The 14764-nt window shown below is 58.5% G+C and overlaps 1 protein-coding gene across 15 annotated transcripts in view; it reads right to left on the bottom strand.

Moving 5' to 3' along the window:
- The window catches only part of TCF3 (transcription factor 3), an 89892-nt gene that overhangs the window by 70401 nt on the left and 4727 nt on the right, over positions 1–14764 (bottom strand). For all 15 annotated transcript variants that reach the window (XM_075444500.1, XM_075444499.1, XM_075444506.1 and 12 more), the window contains exon 3: positions 8857–8929. In XM_075444500.1, coding sequence (XP_075300615.1) covers positions 8857–8929 — 73 coding nt within the window. The remainder of the gene's footprint in view (positions 1–8856; positions 8930–14764) is intronic.

The following is a 14764-nucleotide window of genomic DNA, read 5'->3' as shown; positions in this document are numbered from 1 at the left end:
CTGCCAGCGGGCAGGTGAGCCCGGTTTAGACAACCGTCTCGCATCGGCCTCATCTACGAGGGCTCGTGGTGTTTCCCGAAAGGGCTTCACCCGCCCATCGAGTTCATGCTTATAAATATCTGCAGGGTGGGTGTCAGGAGGATGGGGCCAAGCTCTTTTCAGTGGTGCCCAGTGACAGGACAAGGGGCAACGGGCACAAACTGAAGCAGAGGAAGCTCCAGCTGAACCCGAGGAAGAACTTCTTCCCTCTGAGGGTGACGGAGCACTGGAACAGGCTGCCCAGGGAGGTTGTGGAGTCTCCTTCTCTGGAGATATTCCAGACCCGCCTGGACAAGGTCCTGTGCAGCCTGCTGTAGGTGACCCTGCTTCGGCAGGAGGGTTGGACTAGATGACCCACAGAGGTCCCTTCCAACCCCTACTATTCTGTGATTCTGTGACTCTCCTCCTGCTCTCGGGTCTGCGGCTCAAAGCGCTCGGGAAACAGAGACGCTCGTGACTTCACCCTGATGACAACAGGGAGGCTTGTGTCAAATGCCCTTCTTTCAGCTGAAGTGGTAGATCACCATCATCAGTCTGCTCTTGTGTTAGAAAAGCACTGAAAATCTCAGCGATTTGGGGCGTTAGTGAACGGAGAAAATGCATTTATAGCATCCTTCAGCTGCGCTAACACCAGAGAATCCAGTGCCAGGTTAGAGAGGAGGCCTTCCAGGGTTACAAAACAGCACCACGCATTAAATCCATCCCCTCAAGACACCCACTCGCTGTCTCAAACTATGAAAAAAACCATTCCGATTTGAGTCTCCCCGCGTACAAACACGAACAATGGAGATGCGACAGGCAGTGACTGGTCACACGCGGGACACGTGCTGCGCCAGGGCACCCCACCGAGCATGCAGAATTTGAAATTAGCAGCACGCGAGGTCCGGCAGCAACGCTTGCCAGACCCGCTGGGCTCCTTCCCAAGCCATCTCTCCCCTTTGGAAAGGGCACAACAAGCGTGCAAGGCCTCGAGCCGGGACGCTGAGCCAAAGGCAAACAACATCCCCCTCCGCGCTGCACCAACGCGCGCCGCTCGGGCAGCCCGGCGCGAGCAGGGTTTGAGGCAGGCTGAGGCAGAGCGGCTGCATCCCAGAGCCGGACCCCAAGCGCGCTGCCCTCCGGAAAATGGCCTGCGGCGAGACCCCGGCCCTTGCGATGAGCAGACGGCAGCGCGAACATGGCAACGATGTTAGGGACGCAATTAATGCGCAGCCAGCTCCTCTTCTTAGAGGGAAAGCAGGCGCTGGAGCTTGTGCACGTTCTGTTGAAGGTTCGCTCGCAGCCCAGCTCCGCGTCAGCTTTAATCCCGGCGAGGCCGGTGATTTTCACATCAGACACCCTCACCTCGTCAGAGCCCCTCGAGCAGGCACAGTTACACTGGTCCTGAACCGCTGCGTCTCGGGCAGGAGCAGGCTCTGCCGGCAGGAGATAGCTGTGCTGCTTCAGCTCTCCTGGCAAAGCTAAAACTGCGTGCTTAAACACGGGCTGTGTCAAACTGGCAGCTTCTAAACAAAAGCTGTCACTTCTTTCAGCACAGCTTCAGTTCCCTGGCACCCCCGACACTCCTCGTCCTCCTTCCTCGTTCCAAATCTCAGAGCCAGCCAGGAGGACTCATCCCCGGGGTGGGAAGGCAAAAAACCCTCCCCTGAAAACGTGCACCCTTTCACCCCCCGAAGCTAAACGCACCCCAGGAGAGGGAGCGGGTCACCTCTGCCCCTCCCCAGCTGCCAGAGGAGCGCTGAGCTGCGGGCAGAGCATCCCCCCCGCCCAGCAGCACGGCCGCCCTTGCCCTGCGCTTCCCAGGCTCTGTCCTCGCGTGTCCGTTACAAACCGGCTGCCCCTCCGGCAGGGCACCCTCAGCCTCACCGGGAAATTCGAGGGAAAAAAAAAAAAATCAATCTGAAGAGCGGTAACAGAGAAAGAGTGAGGGAGGAAGGCCTTTTTGCTCCAAGCCCACCACCAAGGCGCAGGAGAAGCTGCTGCCCAGGTGGGGAAGCCCTGGGAGCAGGGACACGCGCCCCGGGACACGAGGGTCACGGGTGTGACGCTGCATTAAGGGAGACGGGCGCAAAGATCTGCCCCCACCATGTGTTCCCCCACGCTTGCTACGTCCTGCCGAGCTGCCCTCCCTGCCCCAGCTTTCGGGCTCTCCGAGCCTTTTCTTCCAAACCCTGCCTTCTGTATCCCGGTTAACGGGACCCAACCCACGGGAAAAACAGGGAGCAGAAAGGGGAGAGGAGGGAGAGCAGGAGCTTCCCCGAAGGCAGCGAGGAAAACCAAGCAGAAAGCCATTCAACACACCCGACTAGCACGTGGGAGATGAACTTCACCGAAAGTCCTCCAGGCTTTGCTGCCGGGGAGGTTGGGACCGCAGCACCCAGGGTGTTTCCCTGCACTGCCCTCAGCACCCTGCTACGCCCTGGGAGGAAGGGAAACGCTCCCGGGGTGCGAGAGCAGCGCAGGGCTGCAGGGATCTTCCCTTTCCAGGGCTGACAGGACCTCTCAGCTTCGCAGGTTTGACTCACCCGTGGCACAGCTTTTATTTTCCCCTTTGATAATGGCGAATAAATCATTTTTGCTTTGAAAGAAATGGTCAGGCCAACAGGGAGGGGAATAAATCGTTCTGCTTTGACTTTCTTGTTGTGGTGGCTTTGTGTTTAGTGATGGTTCTACTGGAGAAAGTCCAGCGCAGGGCTATGAGGATGAGGAGGGGACTGGAACATCTCACCTACGAGGAGAGGCTGAGGGAGCTGGGCTTGTTCAGCCTGGAGAAGAGAAGGCTGAGAGGGGACCTAATAAATGCTTATAAATATCTGAAGGGTGGGTGTCAGGAGGATGGGGCCAAGCTCTTTTCAGTGGTGCCCAGTGACAGGACAAGGGGCAATGGGCACAAACTGAGGCACAGGAAGTTCCGTCTGAACACAAGGAAGAACTTCTTCCCTCTGAGGGTGACGGAGCCCTGGCCCAGGCTGCCCAGGGAGGTTGTGGAGTCTCCTTCTCTGGAGATATTCCAGACCCGCCTGGACAAGGTCCTGGGCAGCCTGCTGTAGGTGACCCTGCTTCGGCAGGAGGGTTGGACTGGGTGACCCACAGAGGTCCCTTCCAACCCCTACTATTCTGTGATTCTGTGATTCTGCTGGATGGGCACCCGCAACACAAAGCAGCAGCCTGAATTATGTACTTTAACGGAAAGTGCTCGTTTTAAATATCAAGTCACATATCGCGCACCTCACGTCTGCCTTTCATCATCTATCAGAATAGCAGGCAAAGCCCATCACTCCCACTTCAGCACAAGCGAAACACGTGGGAACTAGAGGCGGTGAGTCGGAAAACGTGATACAGCCTTGCTAATAAAAGCTCCCGCTTTCCTCACTACGGTAAACGAGTTGCGAACGCTGTTCTGCAGCCCAAAACTCAACTGCTGACAGCACGGCGACAGAAACGCTGCGCTTCGCTCCTCGCAGCTCGCCGACTCGGATGCTCCTCCTGCGAACTCTCCGCACGTGAAGCGGAGCCCAGCACGGCTCCGGCTCCCGCCCGCCGCACCGGACCCTCCCCGCCTCGCAGCTTCCCAAGACAGGGCTGCGCGCACACACACCAAGTAATTAAACCTTCAAACAGCTCACCCACAGCACCAATTACAGAGACAACCTCGTCTTTCATAGAATTTATTACTTTTGGTGCTGTTGCCACAGGTATCCGAGTCTGAACGCTGTTTAAAGCGGGCTTTCAAAGGGGACACGGACTCACCTCCCTCCGGGGAGAACGCATTCACTTTGTTCAGCAGACTATAACTTAAAATTCGTTACATGCACCAGCTTGTAACTCTTTGAAAAGCTCCCCGGTTAGCCAGCTTCAAATGTATGCTATGAACTTGCCCCGATCAAAGCAATTCCCTCAGCACCCACCTCGTCTCACCGTCCCACCGGCAAAGAAGCCCCGAGCCAATGCCGGGGGTGAAGGTGGCAGCACGGACCAGGAGGGGACACCCCCTCCCGAACCCACCCACGAGACCCCAAGCAAGGGAGCTCCCTTCAGCACAAAGCGAGAAGGAAAAGACGTTTAATGGCGAATTCACAGACTCAAAAGGGAAGGACAAAAGAAAAAAAGCTATTTTTTTTTAGCAGAGCTTTTAGGCGCTGCGAGCGGAATCGTCTGTCAGCAGGAGACCGCCCGGGCTCGCGTTCCAGCAGGACACGAACCCGGCACCACGCCGCGCTCCCGACGCAGAGGGGAGACGGCTGCGCACCCATCTTCACCGCAGAGGCAAAACGCTGCCCGGGAGACGCGTCGCCTCGCACACCCGCTCGCCTGGGCTTTACGTCCCTGCTCCGCGGAGCCCCGGCTCCTTGGCTGCAGCCGGCACGCACTGACCCTGCCCAACACTCCGCAGCCACGGGGCAACAGCCCCGGCACAGCCCCACGCCACGGCCTGGGGACGGACGACGGAACTTCTTTGCCTGCTGCCGCTCCTGCTGTCTTCAAGTCAATTAAAAATGGTTATTTCCATGCGAAATGTCACACGCGCGGTTTCCTGCTGGAGGCAGAGTTTAATGAAGCGCGCCGGGAGGGAGCTCGTTTCTGATCAGCTTAGTCATTTATGAACTATGACACGGGGGGGACGGAGGATACGGTTTGAAACGTTTTGCTGCTGCAAATAATAAACAAACAGCCTGGCGAGGGGAGCACGAAACCGCAGCCTTCCAGGACCGGGGCAACAGGGCCAACGCTCTGCGTCCCGGCTAAAATAAAACACCGGCAGCAAATGGCTCGGCTGACGCTGGCAAACACGAGCTGCAGCTCACAGCCCCGGGAAGACCAACTTCCCCGCGGTGACCTATATGTGCTATAAACGCCGCCGGCACGGCCCGCCTGACGTCAGCTCCATCCTATAGCGGCAATCGCTGGGTTTCGCCCTGCCAAGAACAGGCAAAGCGGAGGTGCTGGATTGTCCGTGCGGCGGGGCAGCTAAACCAGTTCCTCCCCGGTGCATTTGAGGACAGAAATGAGGGAAACGGTGGCAGAGCTTAAAATAAAACCAGCAGACAAACATAAAAGCAAAAGGGATCTCAGAGCCGGAGGGCTCGCGTTAACACTTTGAATTTTCCTGGCCTAGGAGAGAGAGAAATGGGTTCGCCTTCGCGGAGGGGCCACCAGCTCGAGAGCCGGCAGCTTGGCCAGGGCAAATTGTGCAGGGTCCTGTGCCTGGGGAGGAACAACCCCAGGCACCAGTACAGGCTGGGGCGGCCCTGCTGGAGAGCAGCTCTGCGGAGAGGGACTGGGAGTGCTGGGGGACGACAGGGGGACCATGAGCCAGCAGCGTGCCCTGGCTGCCCAGAAGGCCAATGGGATCCTGGGGTGCATCAAGAGGAGTGTGGCCAGCAGGTCAGGGAGGTTCTCCTTCCCCTCTGCTCTGCCCTGGGGAGGCCCCATCTGCAGTGCTGTGTCCAGTGCTGGGCTCCCCAGTTCAAGAAAGATGAGGAGCTACTGGAGGGAGTCCAGCGGAGGGCTACGAGGATGAGGAGGGGACTGGAGCATCTCTCCTACGAGGAGAGGCTGAGGGAGCTGGGCTTGTTCAGCCTGGAGAAGAGAAGGCTCAGAGGGGACCTTAGAAATGCCTACAAATATCTGCAGGGTGGGGGTCAGGAGGACGGGGCCAGACTCTGTTCAGTGGTGCCCAGTGACAGGACAAGGGGCAATGGGCACAAACTGAAGCCGAGGAAGCTCCAGCTGAACCCGAGGAAGAACTTCTTCCCTCTGAGGGTGACGGAGCCCTGGCCCAGGCTGCCCAGGGAGGCTGTGGAGTCTCCTTCTCTGGAGATATTCCAGCCCCGCCTGGCCGCGGTGCTGTGCAGCTGCTCTGGGTGACCCTGCTTGGGCAGGGGGTTGGGCTGGGGGACCCCCAGAGGGCCCTTCCGACCCCCACCATTCTGTGATTCTGTGAATTCTTCATTGGGCTTTGAAAGGCATTTGAATTTGGAGCAATTTTATCATGGCGATTTTCTAGCAGCACTGGTTCAAAGGACTGCCCTACCTCATTTACAGGCTGGGCTTTGCAAGCCAGAACCTCAGCTCAGCAGGTGGGGCCTTCTGGCTCCCTTCTTGCTCCCTCCACTCCGAACTTCCCCGCGGACGAACGAGCTGGGCTAACAGCTCTTCCAGAGGGGAAAAAGATGAAAGCTACACATTGCCCCAGGATTTCCCCAGGGGAGATGAAAAGTGGGAGGCCATGAATTCACCTGTCCCTAGCGCGGGCAGAAGCATGAAACATCAGTTGCACTGGCACGTCAGGTGGCACCAGGTTGTTACCTTGGGGTTACTACAAGAACCCCAGACAACAAGAAACCAGCACTACCAAGTGCTTCATCAGGGGTACAGGATACCGATGGAACAGGAGCATTTGGAAAGCACGAGCCCCGCTAAAGATGGAGCTTCAGCCTTCCTGCAAGGCAAGGAGACTTAGGGAGCTAATCTCCAGGTCCAGATTACAGCGTGGCTGCAAGGGGCTTTGCTCCCTCAGCAAGTCCAGGTCCCCAAATCCAAGCACCATCTGCTCTTCACCCTCTGACCACATCAACTTCAACTCAAACCCCGAGCCGGCTGGCTGGCTGCGCCTTTGGGGATGAACGAGGATCTGCTGGTACTTTGCTGTCAAGTAGTGGATTGAGTTATACCAATGGCAACAAACTATGGAAACAACCACTCGCCGCTCTCTAGGACCTAGTTGAGACAGCTTGGATCCTCCCAACAGACACAGCGCAGCCCTGCGCAAGGCACATCTCGTTAACCCCTCTCTGCAGTTACTCACCCCATCAGCAAAAATCAACCGTCGAACATTGAGGATCAGAGAGCAGTCACCGAGCCGACACGCAGACGAAACCCGTCCCTCGCTCTCCAAAGGCGAGGCTGACCGGCCAAGGGACAACCCCACCGCCGGAGCAAAGGGCTTCCCCCAGACCGAGCCCCGAGCTGCCTGCGGAGCCCGGGATGCCCACGGCAGGACCAAAGAGCACCGCAGAGCCCCGGGACCGGGACAGCCGCGATTGCGCAACAGCCGTCGGCGCGGTTGTATAACCCCAGCCCTCTGTTTTCACCAACTGCTCGCAGCCAGGCTCCAGCAGCAGCAGCCCAGAGGAAGGGTGGTGTCAACATTACCTTGCACTCACCCGAGAGAAAAGGAGAGGGGGTGGAGAGTAAAAGATTTGGTGTCGTTTGGGCTGCCGCACACTGAGCAGAGGGGGGTCTGGTCGCTGCGGAGCCCTGCTCGCAGCCTCTCCTCGCTGGCCAGCACTACAAACCCGGCGGCCAGCCAGCCTCCAAGCAGGGAATGCATTAATGGGAGCTTGCTCCCTTACTATTCTCCCACTAGCATGTAGTGCATCTTTCGTGGATTATTTTAACAGCATGTTGCATGCAGGAGTACTCATTGGAGAGATCAGCTTCCATCTGGGTTAACCCAAGAGTTTTCTCCCCTCAAATTTCCTCCAGCGCCCACTCAACAGCTTCCCTCCGTGTAAAAATGTTTGCTCAAAACCCTCCTGACATGCAGCTAAGCTGCTCAGTCTGAAAGCATCGAAAATCCCTGGCCAAAAAGGGCAGGAGCAGGGCAGAGGACACCACTCCCTCCTGCCCCTTCGCCAAGAGCTGCCCCACAGCACACTGCGGCATCAAAGCTGCTCTCCCAAAATCCCACCCTGGTCTCCGTGATGCATCCCGGTGTCGGGGCACGGCCGTTCCACGCGGCCAGGAGTTTCCCTGGACAGCTCGAGTCGGCCCAGGACAGGGAAGGTCAAGTTTTAACTATCCACAAAGCGTCGGCATGTTTCAGCAAGAAGGGCAAATTAACTGAACTTCCTGCATGCCAGGGGCTGCTGCGAGCCCGGCACAGAGCAGCTTCCCCGGGCATCAAACGCCTGGCACGGCACCGCGCCGTCCGCCCGGCCGGGGAAATTCTCCGCTTCAGCCTCAAATTAACCAGCGCCGCGTTTCCCCATCAGACATCTAAAGCTACGCGCCCTTCGGAGAGCCTGCTATCGCAGCCAGATCGCCCGCCCGCTCCTCCCCGCAGACGCCCTGCTCCCAAAGCCCTTTGATGTTGGCACCCCGGCCGCTCCTCGCCAGCCGGGCCGGCAGGGACGCGGCCACTCCAGGGCAGCGGGGCCAGCTGCCGGCTTCGGCAGCACTGCGGCGAGGCCGGAGAGGCGAGGGTTTGCTCGACAGCCCCCCAAAACGGCAGCAGGGTCCGGCTGCCCTTGCTGCCCACCTCCCCGGGGCGGCCGTGCTGCCCGGAGGGCTCTGCAAAGCTCCCTTTGGGAACGCCGAGATCCCACCCAACAGCGGGGAGCGGCTGGAGGGGCTGAACGGAGCAGACACCCAACCTGCACCAGCGTCTCCCTCCGGGCAGCCGAGCCCCAAGAACCCACCACCGCTGCCGCGTCTTCTCGGTGCCGTACAGCAAAAGTCTTCCAGGGCGCACAGCCGCAGACACGCGCTCGTCCAAGCGGCTTAAGAGCACAGCTCTGACCGTCTGCTCTCAGGCTGCCTCCATCGGAGCGGCGAGACAACAACCTTCAGCCCCGGCAGCCACTTCTCAACTGGAGACAGATCGGCAAGAGCAGCTTTGCCTCCCCAGGGCCACGTGGAGCAATGAGAGAAGCATCCAGAGATACAGTAGCAGACCACCACCGGAAAAATACATACCCCAAAACTACAGAAACCCCTTTCGGGTCTCTGGAAGCAAACACAAATTCACTGCAAGAGACATTACGGTGTTCAGGAAGGAAAAAAAAAAAAAAAAAAAAAAGAAGATGACAGTACCTGATCCTCCAAACTGAGTGCTCGCTAGGGTCGTGGGTCTGTTTTTTCCATTAGCCACTGGCAGGGGAAACATCTAGAAAAACAAGAAGATGAGAGAGAAGGGAAGAGAAAAGAGATTTCAGTATGTTAGCTTTACTGTGCTGCTGCTAAGGGGGTCAGGGTGGGCAGGCGAGGGGGAGGAAAGGGGAGAGAAAAGCACTTTACTGATGTAAAAACCTTTCCCCGCCTCGCGTCCCCGCTGCCGCGCTCAGCTGCAGGAGGGACGGGCGAGCCGCGCGCCGATCCGCACACGCATTCCTACGCGCACAAACTTCTCCTGTGTCCACAGCCTGTCTGGGTCCCGAGGTGCAGCTGAAAGCCATCCAAGAAGCATCGCTGCTGCGGTCAAAACCGAGTTTCTTCCCTAATGCACTTGCCAAGGCCCAGACCGGAGGGTGCCCACGGGGCCACGGAGAAGAGCCGACTCCATTCATAAAAAGCTAGCGGGAAAACGACAGCACCCACCGAGACCCAGCACAGCTCGTTTCATCCCTCAACACCCCAGTACCCGCAGCAGCCCCGGTCTCATCCCACGTCCCCAGGCCTGTGCCCAGCCCCTCTCCCATGCTCTGGATGGCGCAGGCAGAGGTGACAACGGCATTTGTCGTGGCAATGCTCGACCGGAGCACAGGAAGCCTGGCACCGGCTCCCGGAGGGCTGAACCCCCAGCCCAAGGTCCTTCGGGGGCTCCAGCAGCACCGCAAGCTGACACAGCCCCGGGGGCTGGAGTACTGTGTCCAGTGCTGGGCTCCCCAGTTCCAGAAAGATGAGGAGCTACTGGAGAGAGTCCAGCACAGGGCTACGAGGATGAGGAGGGGACTGGAGCATCTCTCCTACGAGGAGAGGCTGAGGGAGCTGGGCTTGTTCAGCCTGGAGAAGAGAAGGCTGCGAGGGGACCTTAGAAATGCCTCTAAATATCTGCAGGGTGGGGGTCAGGAGGACGGGGCCAGACTCTGTTCAGTGGTGCCCAGCGACAGGACAAGGGGCAATGGGCACAAACTGGAGCAGAGGAAGCTCCAGCTGAACCCGAGGAAGAACTTCTTCCCTCTGAGGGTGACGGAGCCCTGGTCCAGGCTGCCCAGGGAGGCTGTGGAGTCTCCTTCTCTGGAGATATTCCAGCCCCGCTTGGACGCGGTGCTGTGCAGCCTGCTCTGGGTGACCCTGCTTGGGCAGGGGGTTGGGTGGGGGATCCCCAGAGGGCCCTGCCAACCCCGAACGTTCTGTGATTCTGTGAGAAGCTGCCCCAAGGGCAAAGGAGTTAAACTCACGATCAGAGATCAACGTATCGTACGGCACCGGGCAGCTCCAGGATCACAGCTGATCTTCTCCTGCCAGGGAGCTTCCTCACAAATACTGCACGCCCCGTCCGCTAACCTGTCTAAATATTTTTAATAGAAGTTGGGAGGGTTTCAGGAGCTCTTATTTAAAAATTTATATGCACCTGTGTGCAGCAGAAAACTAATTCTTCTCCACACAAACGGAGCTCCAGCCAATAAAACAACTGGTGGGAAAACGCTTAGTGAATTAACATTTTAATGTCCTTTTACTACTCAACTCAAGATACTTTCACCACCAAGTCATTTGAATTTTTATTATTTTTAGCTTTGCAACGTCTGCGCAGCTCAAAAGTTTAATGCTTTGAAGATTAAACAATGTGATGGCACAAGAGCCTGCAGAGAGGCAGCATTTCATGCCCTGACATCGCCGATGTCTGGCTGTGGTCAGAAACATTCCTTCGCACAAAACCGTCTGCCCAGCTTTGTTTTCACAAATGCTGGGGAGCAAAGGAAAAAAAAATTAAAAAAAAAAAATCAAAAAACCCCACCAGTTAAATGTGGTGGAGATGCAAAGAGAGCAGTTAAGAAACCAACTGCCACTCAAAAAAAGCACAGGGATCTGGGATGATGAATGCGGACGCAGGCACGCGCTTCGTGCAGATGTTATGTAGAAGTATTTAATATTTAAGTAAAGGTGTGAACAGCGTTTAAGCCCGCAGCCCGCGTGCGGACAGCCGCTCCCACAGCCCCCCGCTCCCTCCGATGGGCAGGCGCTGGGGGTCCCTCCCGCCGCAGCCCCCCAGGACCCGCTGCCCAGCCGGGGGGGCCAGTGTCCCCGCCACCCAACGCGCCGTTTCCTCAGGAAGTCGGGCCAGAAACCAACAACAAAGCCCGGCGACAGCGAAGACGCGCAGCCCACCTTCCTCCGCAGCGCTACGGGTTTTGCCTGCACCCCCTCCTCGCAGGGCAGCGCTGTTTTCTGCATCCAAAAACTACTCAAAATGGGATGTACAGGGCTGCTCCCACCCGGCCCGTGCTCCCTGCCTCCTCTCAAGGCAGGGAAGCAGATCTCAGTGGTTAGAAACCCCCTTCCTGAGCGGCAAGAGGCAGTTCTGCATGTGCGAGCGGGGGGGGGGTGGAATGCATGAACAGAACGGTACCGAGCAGCAAAAAGCAATTAAAAAAAACCCCCAACAACAAGAAGAAAAAAAGGCGCAAAGCCCCGCTGGCTCTTCTTCACCAGCGTTTCTGCTTCACGCTTGCTGACGCCGACAAACCCAAGGTCTGAGCAGCAAACACGAGCGGAGAGAATGAGCAGCCTTGTTCCATTGCGCAACCAGCGCTCCCGCCTTCGGCAAGCGCGGGGGTCCCCCCTCCGCCGCCGCGCCGGCAATCCCCAGTGCCCCCGCCGCGCCGGGGATGCCCTCCCCGCCTCGCCCCCGCCGCCTGCTCCCAGAGATCTTTCGAGACTGACGCAACCCCTCCCCGCGGGACCGCGGACCCCTTCCCACACCGAGGGGAGCGGGGGAGGCTGAAGCAGGGCGATGCCAGAGAGGGGGGAACCCCGGGTTACCCCTCAGCACAGGCTCCAAATACTCTTCTCGCTTGCCAGCTCCAGGAAGCGTTCTGGGCTTTTTTTTTTCTTTTTCTTGCTGCCAGTTTGTTTTTCCACCGCGGTGTGGGCTGAAGCCGACGGGCTACGCTGCCTCGAGGAGCCCGGCGCAAGTCATACGTGAAGTGCCGGCTGCCTTCGCCGCCGTATGGCACTCGCAGGCAAAGTTCACCCACCCACTGCAAATTTCCTTTCTGCTTTTAAATGCTGCTTTAAAAATCAACGGGGCGGGAGGGAGGAGACGAACCAGAGCCGGCACCTACTGGAGGGACCCCGGCATCGAGGAGGGACCCCGGCATCGAGGAGGGACCCCGGCATCGAGGAGGGACCCCGGCATGAGCGGCCAAGGAACCATAACTGGGTCATGACTTGGCCTTTGTTAGATTTGAATAATGTAGATCTAAACGGTTATGTAAAATCCCCCATCTGAAGTTGCCGTATTTGGTTTCCCAAGTCCCATCTCCAGCCTCCCCGACTGCTGACGACGACTTCTGCGTACCCTCGTAGCTCACCTCCCACCCCTCCCAAAGAATTTACCCTCCCTCCGTCGCTCCCAGGTTAAACGATGCGAATCGGGCGCGTGGGAAGACCCAAGCGCCCACACCCGCCACCGCGGAGGTCACAGCCACGAGACCCCACGCTCCCCACAGCGAACTCGTCAGCAGGAAAGGGCATTTGCCAGACACAATGACAACACCGAGCAGCGTCTCGTTTATTCTGTACTTCTACCGGCGCAGCTGTTTTCACTTCCTCCGCCCTTCCACCTCCTGAACCCCGAGCTGAACCAGCCTCAGGCCCGAACTCCAAACCCAACATCCATCTGGCAGCGTGGAAAGCATCCCACTGCTGATTCCGAGAGAAGAGGGAATTCGACTCGGTACACCCTGCCAGCAGGATACTTTCTAGGCGCTCATTTACGACAGACCTTCCTGACCACAGCCTGCACGCCCCCCGCGCCGTCACGTCGAACTTTACGGCTGCTCCGCTCTAAACACAAGCGAGCGTTTTATCAGGGAACGCAGGCGCTGCGCCTCGGCCGGAGCAGGGCACAGGGCCCGGCTTCAGCATCCTCCCGCACGGCGGCAGCGGCCAGGGCAGAAGGGGCTTGCTCCAGCCCTGGACCTGGCCACAGTTTGGCTTTCACCCCCAGCTCGACGGCCGCAGCCCCGAGCGCTGGCACGCAATGGGAGCCGTCGCTTACGGCAGGTCCTACGCGACTGCTCAAGCCCCTGCCCACCCCGCGACGTCTCACCGAGCTGGAAACCCACCCTGACAACGAGCAGCCCCGCAGCATATGGTTAATACTCTGCTAATAATCACGGCTGTTAACAGCATCTCACTTCTGCCAGAGACCCAGGCTGGCACGCAGCCGCCTGCCGCCATCGAGCTCGGCAGGCGCGCTCTGCGGCACAGACGGACCCCCAACCCCATCCTGGCTCTCCCCGTGCCGTGGGGTGCCCTCGGACGCCCCATCTCAGCCGGGATACCTGCCCGCGCCATCCCGCAATGCACCGACAGCCGGGACGCTGCCCAGGGTACCCACAGCGAGTCCCCGCGGGCGCGGGTCCCCCGATGGCGCAGACCCCTGGCAGCTCCTGCCGAAAGCAGCCTGCAAGGGCTGGCAACCGCAGCCCCAAGGGTAACGCTCCAAAACAGAATCACAGAATGGTGGGGGTTGGCAGGGCCCTCTGTGGGTCCCCCAGCCCAACCCCCTGCCCAAGCAGGGTCACCCAGAGCAGGGGGCACAGCACTGCGTCCAGGCGGGGCTGGAATATCTCCAGAGAAGGAGACTCCACAACCTCCCTGGGCAGCCTGGGCCAGGGCTCCGGCACCCTCAGAGGGAAGAAGTTCTTCCTCGGGTTCAGCTGGAGCTTCCTCTGCTCCAGTTTGTGCCCGTTGCCCCTTGTCCTGTCGCTGGGCACCACTGAACAGAGTCTGGCCCCGTCCTCCTGACCCCCACCCTGCAGATATTTAGAGGCATTTCTGAGGTCCCCTCTCAGCCTTCTCTTCTCCAGGCTGAACAAGCCCAGCTCCCTCAGCCTCTCCTCCTAGGAGAGATGCTCCAGTCCCCTCCTCACCCTCGTAGCCCTGAGCCCAATACACAGCTCGAGCCGGCAGCTCGAGCCCACAGGCAGGATGCTTTCCCGAAAGCTCTCCTCCAAATTTGCAAGCCCGGCCTGGACCATTGCCAGGGAGCGGTGGTGAAAGAAAGCTCACAAATTACCTGCACTTTGGGGCAATTATCAAAGGCAATTTGTTCCGAGGCAGAGGAGCGCGCGCTGCCGCGCACACCGCAGAGCAGCGAGCGGGCGGCGTCGCTGGGGGTTCGGCGCCGGCTCGCTTCGACGCACGTTACAGCTTCCCTTCATTTTCACCCTTACTGCAAATGACGCTGGCGCAAAGCTTCGGGCGAGCTCAATAACCACCCAATGTGCTTATTTATTAAAAAAGGCACAAGCCTTTCTTTCCAGGACTGGAAGCAAGCTGAATTTACAGCACCTCACACAACCCTGCCGTTTACCGACCCCACGTCTGACTACGGAACCCCAGACCTTCACACTCACCCCACGCGCAGCAACACACGGCACGGAGCCGGGCCACAGGCTACTGGGGCTGAACATATTTTTCCTAGAAAAAAAGGAATTGAAATTCTGATCTGAAGCAAATGATCCCAGCTGCTCTGAGTCTCTCTCTAGGTCTTCCCTCCCATCCACTCTCCTGGAGAGGATTAGTGGACCGATGCTCCCCTCCTGCTTGTTCAAGGAAAAGTACAAATGTACTTGAAAGAGCGAGCTCGCGGTCAAGCAGCCTGCGTCCCAACACCACCGGGAGAGCAACCCACGAAGCAGCCCCTTCGACAGACCCACACTGCACACCCCAGGCTGGCGATGCCAGGGTGAAGACCGTTTGCTAGCCGGGAAGCTTTGCATTCCAGCTCCTCATCCTTCAGGAGAGATGTTAACGTTGACAGAATCATGGA

The sequence above is a fragment of the Opisthocomus hoazin genome, chromosome 27, assembly GCF_030867145.1.
Source record: "Opisthocomus hoazin isolate bOpiHoa1 chromosome 27, bOpiHoa1.hap1, whole genome shotgun sequence".
NCBI lineage: Eukaryota > Metazoa > Chordata > Aves > Opisthocomiformes > Opisthocomidae > Opisthocomus > Opisthocomus hoazin.
The sequence above is the reverse complement of the archived record's forward strand: the minus strand, read 5'-3'. Positions and strand labels throughout refer to the sequence as shown.